At 39.2% G+C, this 23,556-nt stretch overlaps 2 protein-coding genes and 1 long non-coding RNA gene across 3 annotated transcripts in view; 2 read left to right on the forward strand and 1 right to left on the reverse strand.

The window, feature by feature from the left end:
- The window catches only part of LOC135563923 (uncharacterized), a 32,839-nt gene extending 13,435 nt beyond the window's left edge, over window positions 1–19,404 (forward strand). The window contains exons 3-8 of the mRNA XM_065007761.1: window positions 199–276; window positions 5,597–5,683; window positions 6,777–6,948; window positions 7,224–7,454; window positions 18,456–18,671; window positions 18,896–19,404. Of these exons, the coding sequence (XP_064863833.1) occupies window positions 199–276; window positions 5,597–5,683; window positions 6,777–6,948; window positions 7,224–7,454; window positions 18,456–18,671; window positions 18,896–19,263 (1,152 nt within the window). The 3' untranslated portion in view covers window positions 19,264–19,404. The remainder of the gene's footprint in view (window positions 1–198; window positions 277–5,596; window positions 5,684–6,776; window positions 6,949–7,223; window positions 7,455–18,455; window positions 18,672–18,895) is intronic.
- Window positions 19,405–20,073: 669 nt separating this feature from the next.
- On the forward strand, window positions 20,074–21,664 carry LOC135563925 (uncharacterized). Its single transcript, XR_010460643.1, has 2 exons — window positions 20,074–20,327; window positions 20,380–21,664. It is a non-coding gene; the product is annotated as an uncharacterized LOC135563925 (long non-coding RNA).
- ntpcr (nucleoside-triphosphatase, cancer-related) overlaps window positions 20,321–23,556 on the reverse strand; it is a 35,532-nt gene continuing 32,296 nt past the window's right edge. Inside the window, exon 5 of the mRNA XM_065007764.1 lies at window positions 20,321–20,686. Within this exon, the coding sequence (XP_064863836.1) occupies window positions 20,444–20,686 (243 nt within the window). The 3' untranslated portion in view covers window positions 20,321–20,443. The remainder of the gene's footprint in view (window positions 20,687–23,556) is intronic.

A 23,556-nucleotide genomic window follows, 5' to 3' on the forward strand; every position in this document is an offset into this window, starting at 1 on the left:
TCTGGCTGATATTGGGATATATTGATCTCTGTCTGATATTGGAATGTATTGATCTCTAGCTGATATTGGGATGTATTGATCTCTGGCTGATATTGGGATATATTGATCTCTGTCTGATATTGGGATATATTGATCTCTGGCTGATATTAGGATGTGTTGAACTCTTTGGTCATGTATTTCTTTCAAACCTGTCATCAGAATGGGAGTGGGTCCGAGCTGCAGACGATGGAGGGAACTCTGGAGAGGAAACACAAGCTGCAGCTGGGAGGGAAGAAGGTGAGAGGGGAACAATACCACAGATATTGCATTTATACTACATTTACAAGCGATACTACTACATTTATGCTTTATATTACATTTACACTCTATATTACATTTACACCCTGTGCTACATTTACACTCTATTCTATAGTTACACTCTATGCTATAGTTACACTCTATGCTATAGCTACACTCTATTCTATAGTTACACTCTATACTATAGTTACACTCTATTCTATAGTTACACTCTATACTATAGTTACACTCTATTCTATAGTTACACTCTATACTATAGTTACTCTATTCTATAGTTACATTAAATACTATAGTTACACTCTATACTATAGTTACACTCTATTCTATAGTTACACTCTACACTATAGTTACACCCTATTCTATAGTTACACTCTATACTATAGTTACACTCTATACGATAGTTACACTCTATACTATAGTTACACTCTATACTATAGTTACACTCTATTCTATAGTTACATTCTATACTATAGTTACTCTATTCAATAGTTACACTCTATACTATAGTTACTCTATTCTATAGTTACACTCTATTCTATAGTTACACTCTATACTATAGTTACTCTATTCTATAGTTACACTCTACACTATAGTTACTCTATTCTATAGTTACACCACTCTATTCTATAGTTACACTCTATTCTATAGTTACACTCTATACTATAGTTACACTCTATTCTATAGTTACACTCTATTCTATAGTTACACTCTATACTATAGCTACACTCTATTCGATAGTTACACTCTATACTATAGTTACACTCTATTCTATAGCTACACTCTATTCTATATTTACACTCTATACTATAGTTACACTCTATACTATAGTTACACTCTATACTATAGTTATACCCTATAGTATAGTTACACTCTATACTATAGCTACACTCTACACTATAGATACTCTATTCTATAGTTACACTCTACAATATAGTTACTCTATTCTATAGTTACACTCTATACTATAGTTACACTCTATTCTATAGTTACACTCTACAATATAGTTACTCTATTCTATAGTTACACTCTATACTATAGTTACACTCTATTCTATAGTTACACTCTATTCTATAGTTACACTCTATACTATAGTTACACTCTACACTGTATTTACACTCTATACTATAGTTACACTCTACACTGTATTTACACTCTATACTATAGTTACACTCTATTCTATAGTTACACTCTATACTATAGTTACACTCTATTCTATAGTTACACTCTATACTATAGTTACTCTATTCTATAGTTACATTATATACTATAGTTACACTCTATACTATAGTTACACTCTATTCTATAGTTACACTCTATATTACATTTACACTCTATATTACATTTACACCCTGTGCTACATTTACACTCTATTCTATAGTTACACTCTATGCTATAGTTACACTCTATGCTATAGCTACACTCTATTCTATAGTTACACTCTATACTATAGTTACACTCTATTCTATAGTTACACTCTATACTATAGTTACACTCTATTCTATAGTTACACTCTATACTATAGTTACTCTATTCTATAGTTACATTATATACTATAGTTACACTCTATACTATAGTTACACTCTATTCTATAGTTACACTCTACACTATAGTTACACCCTATTCTATAGTTACACTCTATACTATAGTTACACTCTATACGATAGTTACACTCTATACTATAGTTACACTCTATACTATAGTTATACCCTATAGTATAGTTACACTCTATACTATAGCTACACTCTACACTATAGATACTCTATTCTATAGTTACACTCTACAATATAGTTACTCTATTCTATAGTTACACTCTATACTATAGTTACACTCTATTCTATAGTTACACTCTACAATATAGTTACTCTATTCTATAGTTACACTCTATACTATAGTTACACTCTATTCTATAGTTACACTCTATTCTATAGTTACACTCTATACTATAGTTACACTCTACACTGTATTTACACTCTATACTATAGTTACACTCTACACTGTATTTACACTCTATACTATAGTTACACTCTATACTATAGTTACACCGTATTCCATAGTTACACTCTATTCTATAGTTACACTCTATTCTATAGTTACACCCTATTCTATAGTTACACTCTATTCTATAGTTACACCCTATTCTATAGTTACACTCTACAATATAGTTACTCTATTCTATAGTTACACTCTATTCTATAGTTACACTCTATACTATAGTTACACCCTATTCTATAGTTACACTCTATACTATAGTTACACTCTATTCTATAGTTACACTCTATTCTATAGTTACACCCTATTCTATAGTTACACTCTACAATATAGTTACTCTATTCTATAGTTACACTCTATTCTATAGTTACACCCTATTCTATAGTTACACTCTACAATATAGTTACTCTATTCTATAGTTACACTCTATACTATAGTTACACCCTATTCTATAGCTACACTCTATTCTATAGTTACACTCTACACTATAGTTACTCTATTCTATAGTTACACTCTATACTGTATTTACACTCTATACTATAGTTACACTCTATACTATAGTTACACCCTATTCTATAGTTACACTCTATACTGTATTTACACTCTATACTATAGTTACACTCTACACTGTATTTACACTCTATACTATAGTTACACTCTATACTATAGTTACACCGTATTCCATAGTTACACTCTACAATATAGTTACTCTATTCTATAGTTACACTCTATACTATAGTTACACTCTATTCTATAGTTACACTCTATACTATAGTTACAACCTATTCTATAGTTACTCTCTATACTATAGTTACACCCTATTCTATAGTTACACTCTATTCTATAGTTACACTCTACAATATAGTTACTCTATTCTATAGTTACACTCTACACTATAGTTACTCTATTCTATAGTTACACTCTATACTATAGTTACACCCTATTCTATAGCTACACTCTATTCTATAGTTACACTCTATACTATAGTTACACCCTATTCTATAGTTACACTCTACTCTATAGTTACACTCTATACTATAGTTACTATATTCTATAGTTACACTCTACACTATAGTTACTCTATTCTATAGTTACACTCTATTCTATAGTTACACCACTCTATTCTATAGTTACACTCTATACTATAGTTACACCCTATTCTATAGTTACACTCTATTCTATAGTTACACTCTACAATATAGTTACTCTATTCTATAGTTACACTCTATACTATAGTTACACCCTATTCTATAGTTACACTCTATTCTATAGTTACACTCTACAATATAGTTACTCTATTCTATAGTTACACTCTATTCTATAGTTACACTCTATACTATAGTTACACCCTATTCTATAGTTACACTCTATACTATAGTTACACCCTATTCTATAGTTACACTCTACAATATAGTTACTCTATACTATAGTTACACTCTATTCTATAGTTACACTCTATTCTATAGTTACACTCTACAATATAGTTACTCTATTCTATAGTTACACTCTACTCTATAGTTACACCCTATTCCATAGTTACACCCTATTCTATAGTTACACTCTATTCTATAGTTACACTCTATTCTATAGTTACACTCTACAATATAGTTACTCTATTCTATAGTTACACTCTACTCTATAGTTACACCCTATTCCATAGTTACACCCTATTCTATAGTTACACTCTATACTATAGTTACACTCTATACTATAGTTACACTCTATACTATAGTTACTCTCGATACTACATTTATACTCAATGCTACATTTAAATTCTCTATTACAAAATGTACACTCTACACTACAATGTTTACACTCTATACTACATGTACAGTCTATAATACATGTACACTCTACACTACAATGTTTACACTCTATAATACAACATTTATGTTCTATACTACCATATTTACACTCTATAATACAACATTTAGGCTCTATACTACCATATTTACACTCTATAGTACAACATTTAGGCTCTATACTACAGTATTTCATCTCGATATTACATGTACAATCTATACCCTATGTACACTCTATGCTAGAGACACTACACCATTTACACTCTATACTACAGACACTACACCATGTACACTCTATACTACAGACACTACACCATGTACACTCTATACTACAGACACTACACCATGTACACTCTATACTACAGACACTACACCATGTACACTCTATGCTAGAGACACTACACCATTTACACTCTATACTACAGACACTACACCATGTACACTCTATACTACAGACACTACACCATGTACACTCTATACTACAGACACTACACCATGTACACTCTATACTACAGACACTACACCATGTACACTCTATACTACAGACACTACACCATGTACACTCTATACTACAGACACTACACCATGTACACTCTATACTACAGACACTACACCATGTACACTCTATACTACAGACACTACACCATGTACACTCTATACTACAGACACTACACCATGTACACTCTATACTACAGACACTACACCATGTACACTCTATACTACAGACACTACACCATGTACACTCTATACTACAGACACTACACCATGTACCATCTATACTACAGACACTACACCATGTACACTCTATACTACAGACACTACACCATGTACACTCTATACTACAGACACTACACCATGTACCATCTATACTACAGACACTACACCATGTACACTCTATACTACAGACACTACACCATGTACACTCTATACTACAGACACTACACCATTTACACTCTATACTCCATCATGTACACACTATACTATATGGACACTGTATACTACAGCCATTAAATCTACTCTCTACACTACAACATCTACAACATTTCCAGATAGATAATGTGTCTGTCTGTCTGTTTTAGGTCTGGGCTCCATCTAGATAATATGTCTGTCTTTTCTAGGCCATGACTCCATCTAGTTAATATGTCTGTCTATTCTAGGCCAGGTCTCCATCTAGTTAATATGTCTGTCTATTCTAGGCCAGGTCTCCAGATAGTTAATATGTCTGTCTATTCTAGGCCAGGTCTCCATCTAGTTAATATGTCTGTCTATTCTAGGCCAGGTCTCCATCTAGTTAATATGTCTGTCTATTCTAGGCCAGGTCTCCATCTAGTTAATATGTCTGTCTATTCTAGGCCAGGTCTCCAGATAGTTAATATGTCTGTCTATTCTAGGCCAGGTCTCCATCTAGTTAATATGTCTGTCTATTCTAGGCCAGGTCTCCATCTAGTTAATATGTCTGTCTATTCTAGGCCATGTTTCCAGATAGTTAATATGTCTGTCTATTCTAGGCCAGGTCTCGAGCATGGAGCTCCCATCATGCAGTGCTTTACAAACAGACACTCTGCTTCTACCAAGACAGAAAGGATACACTGAGGGTGAGACAAGGCAGGACGCTAGTTCAGACATAAAAGGTCAAATAGGGGTTGCTGGTACTTGTCGTCTTTCATACGTGTCAATGTGTTCCCTGTGGGTGAGAACATACGTGTCAATGTGTTTCCTGTGGGTGATAACATACGTGTCAATGTGTTCCCTGTGGGTGAGAACATACATGTCAATGTGTTCCCTGTGGGTGATAACATACGTGTCAATGTGTTCCCTGTGGGTGATAACATACATGTCAATGTGTTCCCTGTGGGTGAGAACATACGTGTCAATGTGTTTCCTGTGGGTGAGAACATACATGTCAATGTGTTTCCTGTGGGTGAGAACATACGTGTCAATGTGTTCCCTGTGGGTGAGAACATACATGTCAATGTGTTTCCTGTGGGTGAGAACATACGTGTCAATGTGTTCCCTGTGGGTGAGAACGTACGTGTCAATGTGTTCCCTGTGGGTGAGAACATACGTGTCAATGTGTTTCCTGTGGGTGAGAACATACGTGTCAATGTGTTCCCTGTGGGTGAGAACATACGTGTCAATGTGTTTCCTGTGGGTGAGAACATACGTGTCAATGTGTTCCCTGTGGGTGAGAACATACGTGTCAATGTGTTTCCTGTGGTTTATAATATACCTGTTTCAGTGTGTTACCTGTGGGTGATAACATACGTGTCAATGTGTTTCCTGTGGGTGAGAACATGCATGTCAATGTGTTCCCTGTGGGTGAGAACATACGTGTCAATGTGTTCCCTGTGGGTGAGAACGTACTTGTCAATGTGTTCCCTGTGGGTGAGAACGTACTTGTTATCAACCCGGGTTATGAGTCAACCTTGCTCATCACTAACTCAGTCGCGCTGTCTGATGGATAAGACATGGGTTTATGTCTGTCTTGTTCTCTCTTCATGGTTACATCCATATAAACCATGTGTTTATAAATGATTCCAGTAAGGTCCTTGTCCTTGTGTTGTGAGATGGGACGCCAGTTGACAGTGATCAGAAATGTGATTTATTCTACAATGTTTCAGAAGACAATTGTATTGTCAGTAGTCCCAAATGGACACACTTGTCCAGTAATGTCCCTGTGTCCTCCAGAACTGTGGCCTGTCTCTACCCCTGACGGGAGCAGAATGTGTCTCAGCCCCAGAGAACACTAAGAAGCCACAGTGTTTCAGTCTGCGCTTAAGAGATGGCTCAGAGTACCTCCTCAACACAGCAAACCGATTCATGATGAAGAAATGGATGCTGAAAATACAAGCCAACAGTGGTAAACGCAAAATATACAGCATCTCATTTCTATGGGTAAACACAAAATATACAGCATCTCATTTCTATGGGTAAACACAAAATATACAGCATCTCATTTCTATGGGTAAACACAAAATATACAGCATCTCATTTCTATGGGTAAACACAACTATTGAGTAAAAAGTCTGCAATATTATACTCATAATGAACAGAGAGTTAATATATGCCACCTGTTATGTATTTAAAAATGCATTGACTATAGCTGTTGTCTGTGTATCTGTGTGTTTCCTGTAGTGCCCAGTGAGCATGTCTCCTCCATGATGTCACCCAGCGACCTCTTGGTTCAGGACGCCCCCGCCCCCTTCACCACCTCTTTCCTCTCACAAAGTACCAGCACAGGGACGGACAGAGCCAAGGAGATAGTTGTCCTGACCAGAGAGACCAGAGAGACTCACCGTCAGATCCCTCAGTTGCACCCAGAGAAACAGCAGGACCCAACATCCTCATCACATACAGGCCGTCATGGTAAGAGTCTGGCTCTGGGAAATACAGAATCAACCGAAAGTAGGATGGATCCAAAGTACTATTTAGTACTTGTAGATGATTTAAGGACACAACGGGTACTCTAATATACAATCACTATACTACTGGTATACTGGTACTCTAATATACAATCACTATACTACTGGTATACTGGTACTCTAATATACAATCACTATACTACTGGTATACTGGTACTCTAATATACAATCACTATACTACTGGTGTTCTGGTACTCTAATATACAATCACTATACTACTGGTATACTGGTACTCTAAAACACTATACTACTGGTGTTCTGGTACTCTAATATACAATCACTATACTACTGGTATACTGGTACTCTAATATACAATCACTATACTACTGGTATACTGGTACTCTAATATACAATCACTATACTACTGGTATACTGGTACTCTAAAACACTATACTACTGGTGTTCTGGTACTCTAATATACAATCACTATACTACTGGTGTTCTGGTACTCTAATATACAATCACTATACTACTGGTATACTGGTACTCTAATATACAATCACTATACTACTGGTATACTGGTACTCTAATATACAATCACTATACTACTGGTATAAAACACTATACTAATATACAATCACTATACTACTGGTGTTCTGGTACTCTAATATACAATCACTATACTACTGGTGTTCTGGTACTCTAATATACAATCACTATACTACTGGTATTCTGGTACTCTAAAACACTATACTACTGGTGTTCTGGTACTCTAATATACAATCACTATACTACTGGTATCTGGTACTCTAATATACTATACTACTGGTAATCTGGTACTAATACTATACTGGTATACTGGTACTCTAATACACTATACTACTGGTATACTGGTACTCTAATATACAATCACTATACTACTGGTATTCTGGTACTCTAATATACAATCACTATACTACTGGTATACTGGTACTAAAACACTATACTACTGGTGTTCTGGTACTAAAACACTAATATACAATCACTATACTACTGGTATACTGGTACTCTAAAACACTATACTACTGGTGTTCTGGTACTCTAATATACAATCACTATACTACTGGTATACTGGTACTCTAAAACACTATACTACTGGTGTTCTGGTACTCTAATATACAATCACTATACTACTGGTATACTGGTACTCTAATATACAATCACTATACTACTGGTATACTGGTACTCTATAACTATACACTATACTACTATACCACTGGTTCTGGTACTCTAATATTACAATCACTATACTACTGGTATACTGGTACTCTAAAACACTATACTACTGGTGTTCTGGTACTCTAATATACAATCACTATACTACTGGTGTTCTGGTACTCTAATATACAATCACTATACTACTGGTGTTCTGGTACTCTAATATACAATCACTATACTACTGGTATACTGGTACTCTAATATACAATCACTATACTACTGGTATACTGGTACTCTAAAACACTATACTACTGGTGTTCTGGTACTCTAATATACAATCACTATACTACTGGTAAACTGGTACTCTAAAACACTATACTACTGGTGTTCTGGTACTCTAATACACAATCACTATACTACTGGTATACTGGTACTCTAAAACACTATACTACTGGTGTTCTGGTACTCTAATATACAATCACTATACTACTGGTATACTGGTACTCTAATATACAATCACTATACTACTGGTATACTGGTACTCTAATATACAATCACTATACTACTGGTACTCTAATATACAATCACTATACTACTATACTGGTACTCTAATATACAATCACTATACTACTGGTATACTGGTACTCTAATATACAATCACTATACTACTGGTGTTCTGGTACTCTAATACACAATCACTATACTACTGGTATACTGGTACTCTAAAACACTATACTACTGGTGTTCTGGTACTCTAATATACTATCACTATACTACTGGTGTTCTGGTACTCTAATACACTATACTACTGGTGTTCTGGTACTCTAATACACTATACTACTGGTATTCTGGTACTCTAATATACTATCACTATACTACTGGTATTCTGGTACTCTAATACACTATCACTATACTACTGGTATTCTGGTACTCTAATACACTATACTACTGGTATACTGGTACTCTAATACACTATACTACTGGTATACTGGTACTCTAATACACTATACTACTGGTATTCTGGTACTCTAATATACAATCACTATACTACTGGTATTCTGGTACTCTAAAACACTATACTACTGGTATATCGGTACTCTAATACACTATACTACTGGTATACTGGTACTCTAAAACACTATACTACTGGTGTTCTGGTACTCTAATACACTATACTACTGGTATACTGGTACTCTAAAACACTATACTACTGGTGTTCTGGTACTCTAATACACTATACTACTGGTATATGGGTACTCTAATACACTATCACTATACTACTGGTATATCGGCACTCTAATACACTATACTACTAGTATTCTGGTACTCTAATACACTATAGTACTGGTATTCTGGTACTCTAATACACTATACTACTGGTATATTGGCACTCTAATACACTATACTACTGGTATATGGGTACTCTAATACACTATATTACTGGTATTCTGGTACTCTATATACAATCCCTATACTACTGGTATGATGGTACTAATATACACTATACCTACTGGTATACTGGTACTCTAATATACACTATACCACTGGTATCATGGTACTCTATACACTATATTACTGGTATTCTGGTACTCTAATACAATCACTTTACCACTGGTATTCTGGTACTCTAATACACTATACTACTGGTATTCTGGTGCTCTAATACACTATCACTATACTACTGGTATTCTGGTACTCTAATACACTATACTACTGGTATATGGGTACTCTAATACACTATACTACTGGTATCTGGTACTCTAATACACTATACTACTGGTATTCTGGTACTCTATATACACTATACTACTGATATTCTGGTACTCTAATACAATCACTATACTACTGGTATTCTGGTACTCTAATATACACTATACTACTGGTATACTGGTACTCTAATACAACACTATACTACTGGTATACTGGTACTCTAATATACAATCACTATACTACTGGTATTCTGGTACTCTAATATACAATCACTATACTACTGGTATTCTGGTACTCTAAAACACTATACTACTGGTATATCGGTACTCTAATACACTATACTACTGGTATACTGGTACTCTAAAACACTATACTACTGGTGTTCTGGTACTCTAATACACTATACTACTGGTATACTGGTACTCTAAAACACTATATACTGGTGTTCTGGTACTCTAAATACACACTATACTACTGGTATATGGGTACTCTAATATACAATCACTATACTACTGGTATATCGGCACTCTAATACACTATACTACTAGTATTCTGGTACTCTAATACACTATAGTACTGGTATTCTGGTACTCTAATACACTATACTACTGGTATATTGGCACTCTAATACACTATACTACTGGTATATGGGTACTCTAATACACTATATTACTGGTATTCTGGTACTCTAATACCCTATACTACTGGTATGATGGTACTCTCATACACTATACCACTGGTATACTGGTACTCTAATACACTATACCACTGGTATCATGGTACTCTCATACACGATATTACTGGTATTCTGGTACTCTAATACACTATCACTTTACCACTGGTATTCTGGTACTCTAATACACTATACTACTGGTATTCTGGTGCTCTAATACACTATTACTATACTACTGGTATGTGGGTACTCTAATACACTATACTACTGGTATATGGGTACTCTAATACACTATACTACTGGTATATGGGTACTCTAATACACTATACTACTGGTATTCTGGTACTCTAATACACTATACTACTGATATTCTGGTACTCTAATACACTATACCACTGGTATATGGGTACTCTAATACACTATACTACTGGTATATGGGTACTCTAATACACTATACTACTGGTATTCTGGTACTCTAATACACTATTCTACTGGTATTCTGGTACTCTAATACACTATACTATTGGTATTGTGGTACTCTAATACACTATACTACTGGTGTTCTGGTACTCTAATACACTATACTATTGGTATTCTGGTACTCTAATACACTGTCACTATACCACTGGTATTCTGGTACTCTAATACACTATACTACTGGTATTCTGGTACTCTAATACACTATCATTATACCACTGGTATTCTGGTACTCTAATACACTGTCACTATACCACTGGTATTCTGGTACTCTAATACACTATACTACTGGTATTCTGGTACTCTAATACACTATCATTATACCACTGGTATTCTGGTACTCTAATACACTATCACTATACAACTGGTATTCTGGTACTCTAATACACTATACTACTGGTATTCTGGTACTCTAATACACTGTCACTATACCACTGGTATTCTGGTACTCAAATACACTATCACTATACCACTGTTATTCTGGTACTCTATACTACTGGTATTCTGGTACTCTAATACACTATACTACTGATATTCTGGCACTCTAATACACTATACTACTGGTATTCCAGTACTCTAATACACTATATTACTGGTATTCTGGTACTCCTATATACTATCACTATACTACTGGTATTCTGGTACTCTAATACACGATATTACTGGTATTCTGGTACTCCTGTTATACTATCACTATACTACTGGTATTCTGGTACTCTAATACACTATACTACTGGTATTCTGGTACTCTAATAAACTATACTACTGGTATTCTGGTACTCTAATACACTATCACTCTACTAGTGTACAGGTTTGCTGTTAAACTTTTCCTAATCCGTTTTTAAAAATGGAACACTCACTTATAAAGGTGACCTGTGGACATGTAATGTTGACTTGGGAGCACTAGAGTTGGTCAGATAATACATTACATGGTTACACATGGATCCATCTGTATAGGTGGTTCCAGTCCAGTGTGCTCAGGCTGTTGTTACATGTATCACCTGAGGGGTGCGCATCACCAGCAGTCTTCTTTGTCACTTTACATTGTCTGTGAAAACCAGTAGCATGGACAAGATAGAATAAATCAGTTCTTTATTCAGATGTGGCTCTGGGCTTAGCTATTCCACAGCCTCTGCTATAGAGACTAACGGAACATGGCTTAGTGTCCGTAGTCACACCTTTACAATGCAGAACACAGGTCGTCTGTCTCCCAACCCGTTAAAATCGAAAAACAGATTTTACAGGAGCTACATTTTCTTCTTTCTGGCACAGATTCATGGGAAGATCTTAAAGTGGTACACACAAATTAACCATTTTATTTTACCTTTATTTAACTAGGCAAGTCAGTTAAGAACAGATTCTTATTTTCAATGACGGCCTAGGAACAGTGGGTTAACTGCCTGTTCAGGGGCAGAACGACAGATTTGTACCTTGTCAGCTCGGGGATTCGAACTTGCAACCTTTTGGTTACTAGTCCAACACTCTAACCACTAGGCTACCCTGCCGCCCCATCCATTGTGAATAACTATCAATACATACTATGACAATTTCAACATAAACCCTATTTAATGTGCAAATAAAAAATGCACAGAAAATAGATTGTTTGCAGTATGGATGAGATGAGATGGAGGTCATTACCACCAAAATAAATGATTAGGCCTTTTTTAGGTGTGACGCAGAATGTCACATCACATCAACGTGTGCCAGGGCAAAAAAAAAGTTTGGGAACCACTGCTTCGTAGAATACCTGTTTGATGTCCTGTCAAATGGAGACGGTGCAGGTATAGAAGTTACCACTAGGTGGACTCAGAGAAGCACTCAGTGACAGCTACTGCCATGTTCCTATGGTCTCATTGAACAGCAGTAGCTTATCAGAACTGTGTGGCCACTGTCACTATATACTTATACGGGTTACAAACTGCAACCCGCTTTGAGTAAGAAATCATGAATGTATTCACATGAAATGCCTTGGTCCGCAGCGGGTCTCTCTGTGAACAGGGTAGTCTTGGAAAGGGGGCTGGGCCTTTTTGCGGTACGCTTGTAAGTGTCCGATTGTCCGAAATGGTTCCAATCTACTGTTGTCCTTCTTCGTAGTTGTCTGGTATTCGGTGACTTGTTGTGAAGTCCTGAACAGAACTACAGAGTTGATTTTCCTTCCAATTCGCTCTTGAAGATGCTTCTTTGAAGATAGGCTAGCAATGGTTCGATGTGGTGACGAGAGTCGCGTAACACGATGGTTTGAGCAGACTAACAGGATGGTCCTACTTAAATTTGCTTTCGAAGATACTTTATTTAGGACAGCTAATCAGCTGTACCAGAGATTGTCCTGGAGGTGAGTTTATCGTTTCCACCTCGTGTTGAGAGTCAAAGTTCAAACCACTTTAAACAAGCAGCTGCAGCACAACGTTTTTATGGTCTAACATGGCCTTTTGCTTGAAAGGGGTGGTTCCGGCAGGGTGACACGTTCTCGGGGCGGTGCTCACTGTACGAAGTTGTGGAAAACAATTATCTCTTATAGATTCTAAAATCACATCCCTCTTTAAAAAAAAAAATGCTTTCAAAATTGTTCATATTATATGCACAATGCATAGTATGGAAACCTCATATATGTAGTGGGTATACTTTCCAATTTACAGTATTTTCCTTTATAATATTTTTAATAACATCACAAAATAACAAACAAAATGACATTAGTGTTCTATAGATGACCTCTGACCATTTCCCACCTTCTATGTTAGAAATATAGTTCCAGTAGTTGCTTTTGAACGTGTTAGAGTTTCTGCAGGAAAAGGTCTGTGGAGACAAAGCACATTCCTTTGGTGAATTTGGAGAGGGCAGGCCTGGATCTTCTCCCTTGATTTACAACAGGACGTGAGTTGTTAATCCCCTCTAGTTCTTTCCTTCCCCCTCTACGGGTGAGTTGTTAATCCCCTCTAGTTCTTTCCTTCCCCCTCTACGGGTGAGTTGTTAATCCCCTCTAGTTCTTTCCTTCCCCCTCTACGGGTGAGTTGTTAATCCCCTCTAGTTCTTTCCTTCCCCCTCTACGGGTGAGTTGTTAATCCCCTCTAGTTCTTTCCTTCCCCCTCTACGGGTGAGTTGTTAATCCCCTCTAGTTTCTTTTCCTTCCCCTCCCCTCTACGGGTGAGTTGTTAATCCCTCTAGTTCTTTCCTTCCCCTCTACGGGTGAGTTGTTAATCCCCTCTAGTTCTTTCCTTCCCCCTCTACGGGTGAGTTGTTAATCCCCTCTAGTTCTTTCCTTCCCCCTCTACGAGTGAGTTGTTAATCCCCTCTAGTTCTTTCCTTCCCCCTCTACAGGTGAGTTGTTAATCCCCTCTAGTTCTTTCCTTCCCCCTCTACAGGTGAGTTGTTAATCCCCTCTAGTTCTTTCCTTCCCCCTCTACAGGTGAGTTGTTAATCCCCTCTAGTTCTTTCCTTCCCCCTCTACGAGTGAGTTGTTAATCCCCTCTAGTTCTTTCCTTCCCCCTCTACAGGTGAGTTGTTAATCCCCTCTAGTTCTTTCCTTCCCCCTCTACAGGTGAGTTGTTAATCCCCTCTAGTTCTTTCCTTCCCCCTCTACGACTGAGGAGGTCTGATTGAAGTTATTCATTGCAAACATGATCTGAACTATTTGGATTCTACTGGACAGTCATGACATCGTGTTTCTTGGCCCAGCAAGTCTCTTCTTCTTATTGGTGTCCTTTAGTAGTGGTTTCTTTGCAGCAATTCAACCATGAAGGCCTGATTCACACAGTCTCCTCTGAACAGTTGATGTTGAGATGTGTCTGTTACTTGAACTCTGTGAAGCATTTATTTGGGCTGCAATTTCTGAGGATGGAACTCTAATGAACGTATTCTCTGCAGCAGATGCAACTCTGGGTCCTTTCTGGTGGCGGTCCTCATAAGAGCCAGTTTCATCATAGCGCTTGATGGTTTTTGCGACTGCACTTGAGTTCTTGAAATTTTGCGGATTGACTGACCTTCATGTCTTAAAGTAATGATGGACTGTCGTTCTTGCCATAATATGGACTTTTACCAAATAGGACTATCTTCTGTATACCCCCTTACCTTGTCACAACACAACTGATTGGCTCAAACGCATTAAGGAAAGAAATTCCACAAATTAACTTTTAACAAGGCACACCTGTTAAATGAAATGCATTCCAGGTGATTACCTCATGAAGTTGGTTGAGAGAATGCCAAGTGTGTGCAAAGCTGTCATCAAGGCAAAGGGTGGCTACTTTGAAGAATCTCAAAAATAAAATATATTTGGGTTACTACATGAGTCCAGATGTGCTATTTCATAGTTTTGACGTCTTCACTATTATTCTACAATGTAGAAAATAGTAACACATAAAGTAAAACCCTGGAATGAGTAGGTGTGTCCAAACTTTTGACTGGTAGTGTACACTGACCAAAAATATAAACGGAACATGTAAAGTGTTGGTCTCATGTTTCATGAGCTGAAATAAAAGATCCCAGAAATGTTCCATATGCACAAAAAGCTTATTTCTCTCTCATTTTGTGCACAAATTTGTTTACATCCCTTTTAGTGAGCATTTCTCCTTTGATAATCCATCCTCCTGACAGGTGTCGCATATGAAGAATCTGATTAAACAGCATGATCATTACACAGGTGCACCTTATGTTGGGGACAATAAAAGGCCACTCTAAAATGTGTAGTTTTGTCACACAACACAATGCCACAGATGTCTCAAGTTTTGAGGTAGCATGCAATTGGCATGCTGACTGCAGGAATATCCACCAGATAATTGAATGTTAATTTCTCTACCATAAGCCGCCTCCAATGTCATTTTAGAGAATTTGGCAGTACGTAGAACCAACCTCACAAAACGCAGACCACTTGTGACCACACAGAAACGTCATAAAAAACAGCTCCAGGAATCTGAGGGCCCGGGAATAGGCTCGTTGATACAACGTTGGAAGTTCGCTAGCAACAGCTTCTGGGCAGATCCAGTCGATGATTTGATACAATGTTGCACTTCACTAGCAAGAGGTCAAGACCGTTAGAAAGGGAGACAGACAGGCGGAGAAGATAGATGAATATGAATGAAAGAACCAGAATTTTCTTCAGGATATTTTTTACTATTTTTGTATGTCAGCTTCAGGCCGATGTATTTTACTTAGTTAACGATGGAAGTTATAGACCTACTGATACATTGACCTATAGGTTATCTCTGAGTTATAGACCTACTGATACATTGATACATTAGTCTATAGACTATCTCTGAGTTATAGACCTACTGATACATTGGTCTATAGGTTATCTCTGAGTTATAGACCTACTGATACATTGGTCTATAGGTTATCTCTGAGTTATAGACCTACTGCTACATTGACCTATAGACTATCTCTGAGTTATAGACCTACTGCTACATTGGTCTATAGGTTATCTCTGAGTTATAGACCTACTGATACATTGGTCTATAGACTATCTCTGAGTTATAGACCTACTGCTACATTGACCTATAGACTATCTCTGAGTTATAGACCTACTGATACATTGGTCTATAGACTATCTCTGAGTTATAGACCTACTGCTACATTGGTCTATAGGTTATCTCTGAGTTATAGACCTACTGATACATTGGTCTATAGGTTATCTCTGAGTTATAGACCTACTGCTACATTGGTCTATAGGTTATCTCTGAGTTATAGACCTACTGATACATTGGTCTATAGGTTATCTCTGAGTTCTATGCTCTCATGTCTGTAGGCTCCAATGGATCATGGTGTATCAATGTGTCCATATGAGGCTGGGGCTCTGGCCCTAGCTGAATTTTAACATTTTGTTTTAAAAAATGTTATCCCCTGTGTAGCAGTGACCACAAAGACGCTCCTCTTTGGTTAGCCATGTCTTTTTGTGTCTCCCTTTTTATCCAATTGGTGGTCGCTGAGCTTGGTCCTGACCTGTCTCTGTTTAATAGCTGACATTCAGGACTCTTTTCAGGGTTCAGCTCTTGGGTTTCCACTGCTTTGAATTGCAGGGATGTTTTGTGGCTTCCTTATAAATGGTGACAACATTTGAATTTTCTCTCCTCCCCCTCTCTCTCTCTCACCATCCATCGCTCCCCCTCCCTCTCCCCCTCCCACTTGTCTCCTCTCTTTGTCTCTCTCCTTTCTGTCTCGCTCCCTCCCCCGCCTGTTCCCCTCCCACCGTCCTGAGCCCTCTGTCTCGCATTCCCCTCAGCTCTCTCCCTCTCCAGGGATGTTTTGTCTCTCTCGCCATTTGAATTTTCTCCCCTCCCACCGTCCTCCCTCTGTCTCGCTCCCTCCCTCTCCCTCTCCCTCTCCCTTTGTCTCTCTCGCCTGTTCCCCCTCCCACCGTCCTCCCTCTGTCTCGCACCCCTCCTCTCTCCCTCTCCCGTCTCTCGCCTGTTCCCCCTCCCACCCTCCTCCCTCTGTCTCGCACCCCTCCTCTCTCCCTCTCCCGTCTCTCTCGCCTGTTCCCCCTCCCCCATCCCCTCCTCCCTCTGTCTCGCACCCCCACCTCTCTCCCTCTCCACACTCTCTCTCCCCCCCTGTCTCGCTCTCCTTTTCTCTCTATCCCCCATCCCGCTGTTCCACACTCTCTCTATCCCCCGCTGTTCCCCCACACTCTCTCTATCCCCCCCCCCTGTCTCTGTTCCACCCCCATCCCCCTGCCTCTCTCGCTGTTCCACACTCTCTCTATCCCCCTCTGCCTCTCTCTCGCTGTTCCACACTCTCTCTATCCCCCTCCTGTCTCTCTCTCGCTGTTCCACACTCTCTCTATCCCCCTTGTCTCTCTCTCGCTGTTCCACACTCTCTCTATCCCCCTGTCTCTCTCTCGCTGTTCCACACTCTCTCTATCCCCCCTGTCTCTCTCTCGCTGTTCCACACTCTCTCTATACCCCCGTCTCTCTCTCTCTCCCCCCTCTGTCTCTCTCTATCTCCCACTCTCTCTAGAAGATAACTATGACTCCCTGAGACAGAAACTGTGTGGTAGATACATGGAGAACAGTCCTTCCTCCTTGCACTCCTCCATCTCTCCTTTCTCCCTCCACAACTCCTCCTCCATCCCTCCATTCTCCCTCCACTCCTCTGTCTCTCCTCCTTTCTCCTCTGTCTATAGAGGTGGTCAGGACTGGCTCAGTCAAGTGAACAAGTGTCACTCATTTACCTCAGGTAAGTAACACATCACAGACACTAATGCAAGTTCCCCTCACCTCACCAATACCTGCCACCTAATACCTGACCACCCCACGATCACTACCCACCCAGTTCCCCTCAGCCTCACTCACTGCTCAGCCCAATAGCTCTCTCAGACCTGAGCACCTTTAACTATGCTAGGACTTGAATGGAAAAAAAAGAATCTGTCTGGTATTTATGCACATGTTCTTCTCTCTCAGCAAGGTACCAGAATATTAAACCAGCGTTGCTGCCCCCTGGAGGCAGAGGCCGGGACTACGGATCAGTGGGTCTGGACTGTGGGTCAAACTACTCCGTGACTATGATTATAGGAGACAAGCAGTCTGCCGCTTCTCCCACTCGCAGTTGTGATGGTAGTGGTCCATCTATCACCAGTCACACTGACCCACAGCGCCCCCTCCTGGATGGATGGCAGCACCACTCATATCACCAGGACTCTACTACAAGAAGGCAGCTTCACCAGCACCAAGCAATGTACCACCATGACCAGGAACCATCTCTGAGGTCCAGTCTGCCTCCGCCACGCAAGAAGTCTGTCTTCAACAAGTTCTTTGGGAAGAAAGACTGAAGCTGTTATCAATCAATCACATATTTCTCTTACCTTTCTTTTGGTATTTTCTTAAAACTGCATCATCGTTGGTTAAGGGCTTGTAAGAAAGCATTTCACTGTTGTATTCAGCGCATGTGACAAATAAAATTTTATTTGATATTTATGAAGTCCTTTTTTACTTTTACAGTCCTTTCTTGCCCGACAGCTGAGTTATAACGGACTGAAGTTAACATCATAGCAGCACGTCTGAACTCTGACGTCTTGAGTTTGCTATGTGAGGGCTGCTGTACTCTGTATTTTTACTCAATAAGGATTGGAAACCAAGCAGGCTTTGTGTATTAATGTGTGGTGCTCATTAAATGACACCTGCTACTACATACAGTAGCTAATCTATTTGTTTGAACCATGCTGTGTAGTTTGGATGTCTGTGTGAGATTTCTGCACTGCATGGTGATAGATTTGATATCTTATTAAGACGCTCATCCTTCTGTTGGTTGTTTTGTATCATGTGGACTGCTGTGTTTTGTATCATGTGGACTGCTGTGTTTTGTATCATGTGGACTGCTGTGTTTTGTATCATGTGGACTGATGTGTTTTGTATCATGTGGACTGCTGTGTTTTGTATCATGTGGACTGATGTGTTTTGTATCATGTGGACTGCTGTGTTTTGTATCATGTGGACTGCTGTGTTTTGTATCATGTGGACTGATGTGTTTTGTATCATGTGGACTGCTGTGTTTTGTATCATGTGGACTGCTGTGTTTTGTATCTGGATTGGTTCAGAGGATAACGGCAATGGCTCCTTTTTCTAAAATGCTTATGGGACTGATGTGTTTTGTATCATGTGGACTGATGTGTTTTGTATCATGTGGACTGATGTGTTTTGTATCATGTGGACTGATGTGTTTTGTATCATGTGGACTGATGTGTTTTGTATCATGTGGACTGCTGTGTTTTTACTGCCTTGTATATTATCTTGCAGTTTTAAAGCTGATTTCCTGCGATTCACCATTGCTTATATCCTGTTCATATTATTATTTATTTTTGGGTTGGGGCCCTCTGGAGGTTAGGGCCCCCTAGAGGTTGGGGCCCCCTGGAGGTTGGGGCCCCCTGGAGGTTGGGGGCCCCCTAGAGGTTGGTGGCTCCCTGGAGGTTGGGGCCCCCTGGAGGTTGGGGCCCCCTGGAGGTTGGGGGCCCCCTAGAGGTTGGTGGCTCCCTGGAGGTTGGGGCCCTCTGGAGGTTGGTGGCTCCCTGGAGGTTGGTGGCTCCCTGGAGGTTGGTGGCCCCCTGGAGGTTGGGGCCCCCTGGAGGTTGGGGGCTCCCTGGAGGTTGGGGGCCCCCTGGAGGTTGGGGCCCCCTGGATGTTGGGGGCCCCCTGGAGGTTGGTGGCCCCCTGGAGGTTGGGGGCCCCCTGGAGGTTGGGGGCCACCTGGAGGTTTACCTGTAAAAATACAGGTAAAACAAGCTGTATGTCCTGGATAATAGTGGGCCCTGACATGATTGACACCTTGATAAATGATTGACACCTTGATAAATGATTGACACCTTGATAAATGATTGACACCTTGATAAATGATTGACACCTTTGATAAACTGCTCAGATAAAGAGATTTAGTTTAAAACCTCGGACCTCTACAGAAGATTTAGTTTAAACCCTCTTAAGGACCTCTACAGAAGATTTAGTTTAAACCCTCTTAAGGACCTCTACAGAAGATTTAGTTTAAACCCTCTAGGACCTCCTCTTCTCTCTACAGAAGGGGCAGATCCTTAAAGTCGTCTTTTTATTCACACCTGTTTTCAGTACATTTCAATTCAATTCAAATTACTTTATTGGCATGACTTAACAATGTACATATTGCCTTTCAATACCACACCTTGTGAGGATAACGGCAATGAGCCTTTTTCTAAAATGCTTTATTAGTTGGAGAACACATTAGGAGGGATTGTGGCCCATTGCCCTCTTCTATTCAAACCACCAGTTTCCAATGGGTTTTCAGTCCGGAGACTGAGGTGGCCATTGCAAAATGTTGATTTTGTGGCCAAATAACCATTCATTTGTGGATTTTGATGTGTGCAGAGGCAACCATTTTTTTGGCTAAAATGTCCTGGTACTGGATAAAAGTTCATGATGCCGTTGACCTTACCAAGAGCCCCGGACCAGTGGAGCAAAAGGAGCCCACAGCTACTGTAGAACATGCTGGTGGATCTGTAATGTTATGGGGCTATTGACCTTCCACTGGTCCGGGGCCCTTGGTAAGGTCAACGGCATCATGAACTTTACCCAGTACCAGGACATTTTAGCCAAAACACTTTTTGGGTTACTACATGATTCAATATGTGTTATATCATAGTTTTGATGTCTTCACTATTATTCTACAATGTAGAAAATAGTAAAAATAAAGAAAAACCCTGGAATGAGTAGGTGTGTCCAAACTGTTGACTGGTCCAGTAGAGTAGCCGCTAATATATATACATACACACACACACACACACACACACATACATACATACATACAGTGGGGAGAACAAGTATTTGATACACTGCCGATTTTGCAGGTGTTCCTACTTACAAAGCATGTAGAGGTCTGTAATTTTTATCAAAGGTACACTTCAACTGTGAGAGAAAATCACATTGTATGATTTTATAGACCTTGTAGACCTTCTCCAGATCCTTCAGGTTGCGGGCTGTCGCTGGAGGTGTGTCTACAGATACACTGTATTAATGGAGGTGTGTCTACAGATACACTGTAATGGAGGTGTGGAGGAGGTGTGTCTACAGATACACTGTATTAATGGAGGTGTGTCTACAGATACACTGTAATGGAGGTGTGGAGGAGGTGTGTCTACTGATACACTGTATTAATGGAGGTGTGGAGGAGGTGTGTCTATAGATACACTGTATTAATGGAGGTGTGTCTACAGATACACTGTATTAATGGAGGTGTGTCTACAGATACACTGTAATGGAGGTGTGGAGGAGGTGTGTCTACAGATACACTGTATTAATGGAGGTGTGTCTACAGATACACTGTATTAATGGAGGTGTGGAGGAGGTGTGTCTATAGATACACTGTATTAATGGAGGTGTGTCTACAGATACACTGTATTAATGGAGGTGTGTCTATAGATACACTGTATTAATGGAGGTGTGTCTATAGATACACTGTATTAATGGAGGTGTGTCAATAGATACACTGTATTAATGGAGGTGTGTCTATAGATACACTGTATTAATGGAGGTGTGTCTATAGATACACTGTATTAATGGAGGTGTGTCTACAGATACACTGTATTAATGGAGGTGTGTCTACAGATACACTGTATTAATGGAGGTGTGTCTACAGATACACTGTATTAATGGAGGTGTGTCTTCAGATACAATGTATTAATGGAGGTGTGTCTACAGATACACTGTATTAATGGAGGTGTGTCTACAGATACACTGTATTAATGGAGGTGTGTCTACAGATACACTGTATTAATGGAGGTGTGGAGGTGTGTCTACAGATACACTGTATTAATGGAGGTGTGGAGGAGGTGTGTCTACAGATACACTGTATTAATGGAGGTGTGTCTACAGATACACTGTATTAATGGAGGTGTGTCTATAGATACACTGTATTAATGGAGGTGTGGAGGAGGTGTGTCTACAGATACACTGTATTAATGGAGGTGTGGAGGAGGTGTGTCTATAGATACACTGTATTAATGGAGGTGTGTCTACAGATACACTGTATTAATGGAGGTGTGGAGGAGGTGTGTCTACAGATACACTGTATTAATGGAGGTGTGTCTATAGCTACACTGTATTAATGGAGGTGTGTCTACAGATACACTGTATTAATGGAGGTGTGGAGGAGGTGTGTCTAAAGATACACTGTATTAATGGAGGTGTGTCTATAGATACACTGTATTAATGGAGGTGTGTCTATAGATACACTGTATTAATGGAGGTGTGTCTACAGATACACTGTATTAATGGAGGTGTGTCTACAGATACACTGTATTAATGGAGGTGTGTCTATAGATACACTGTATTAATGGAGGTGTGTCTACAGATACACTGTATTAATGGAGTGTGTGTCTACAGATACACTGTATTAATGGAGGTGTGTCTATAGATACACTGTATTAATGGAGTGTGATACACTGTATTAAGGAGGAGGTGTGTCTACAGATACACTGTATTAATGGAGGTGTGTCTACAGATACACTGTATTAATGGAGGTGTGGAGGAGGTGTGTCTACAGATACACTGTATTAATGGAGGTGTGGTGGAGGAGGTGTGTCTACAGATACACTGTATTAATG

The sequence above is a fragment of the Oncorhynchus nerka genome, linkage group LG23, assembly GCF_034236695.1.
Source record: "Oncorhynchus nerka isolate Pitt River linkage group LG23, Oner_Uvic_2.0, whole genome shotgun sequence".
Taxonomy (NCBI): Eukaryota; Metazoa; Chordata; class Actinopteri; order Salmoniformes; family Salmonidae; genus Oncorhynchus; species Oncorhynchus nerka.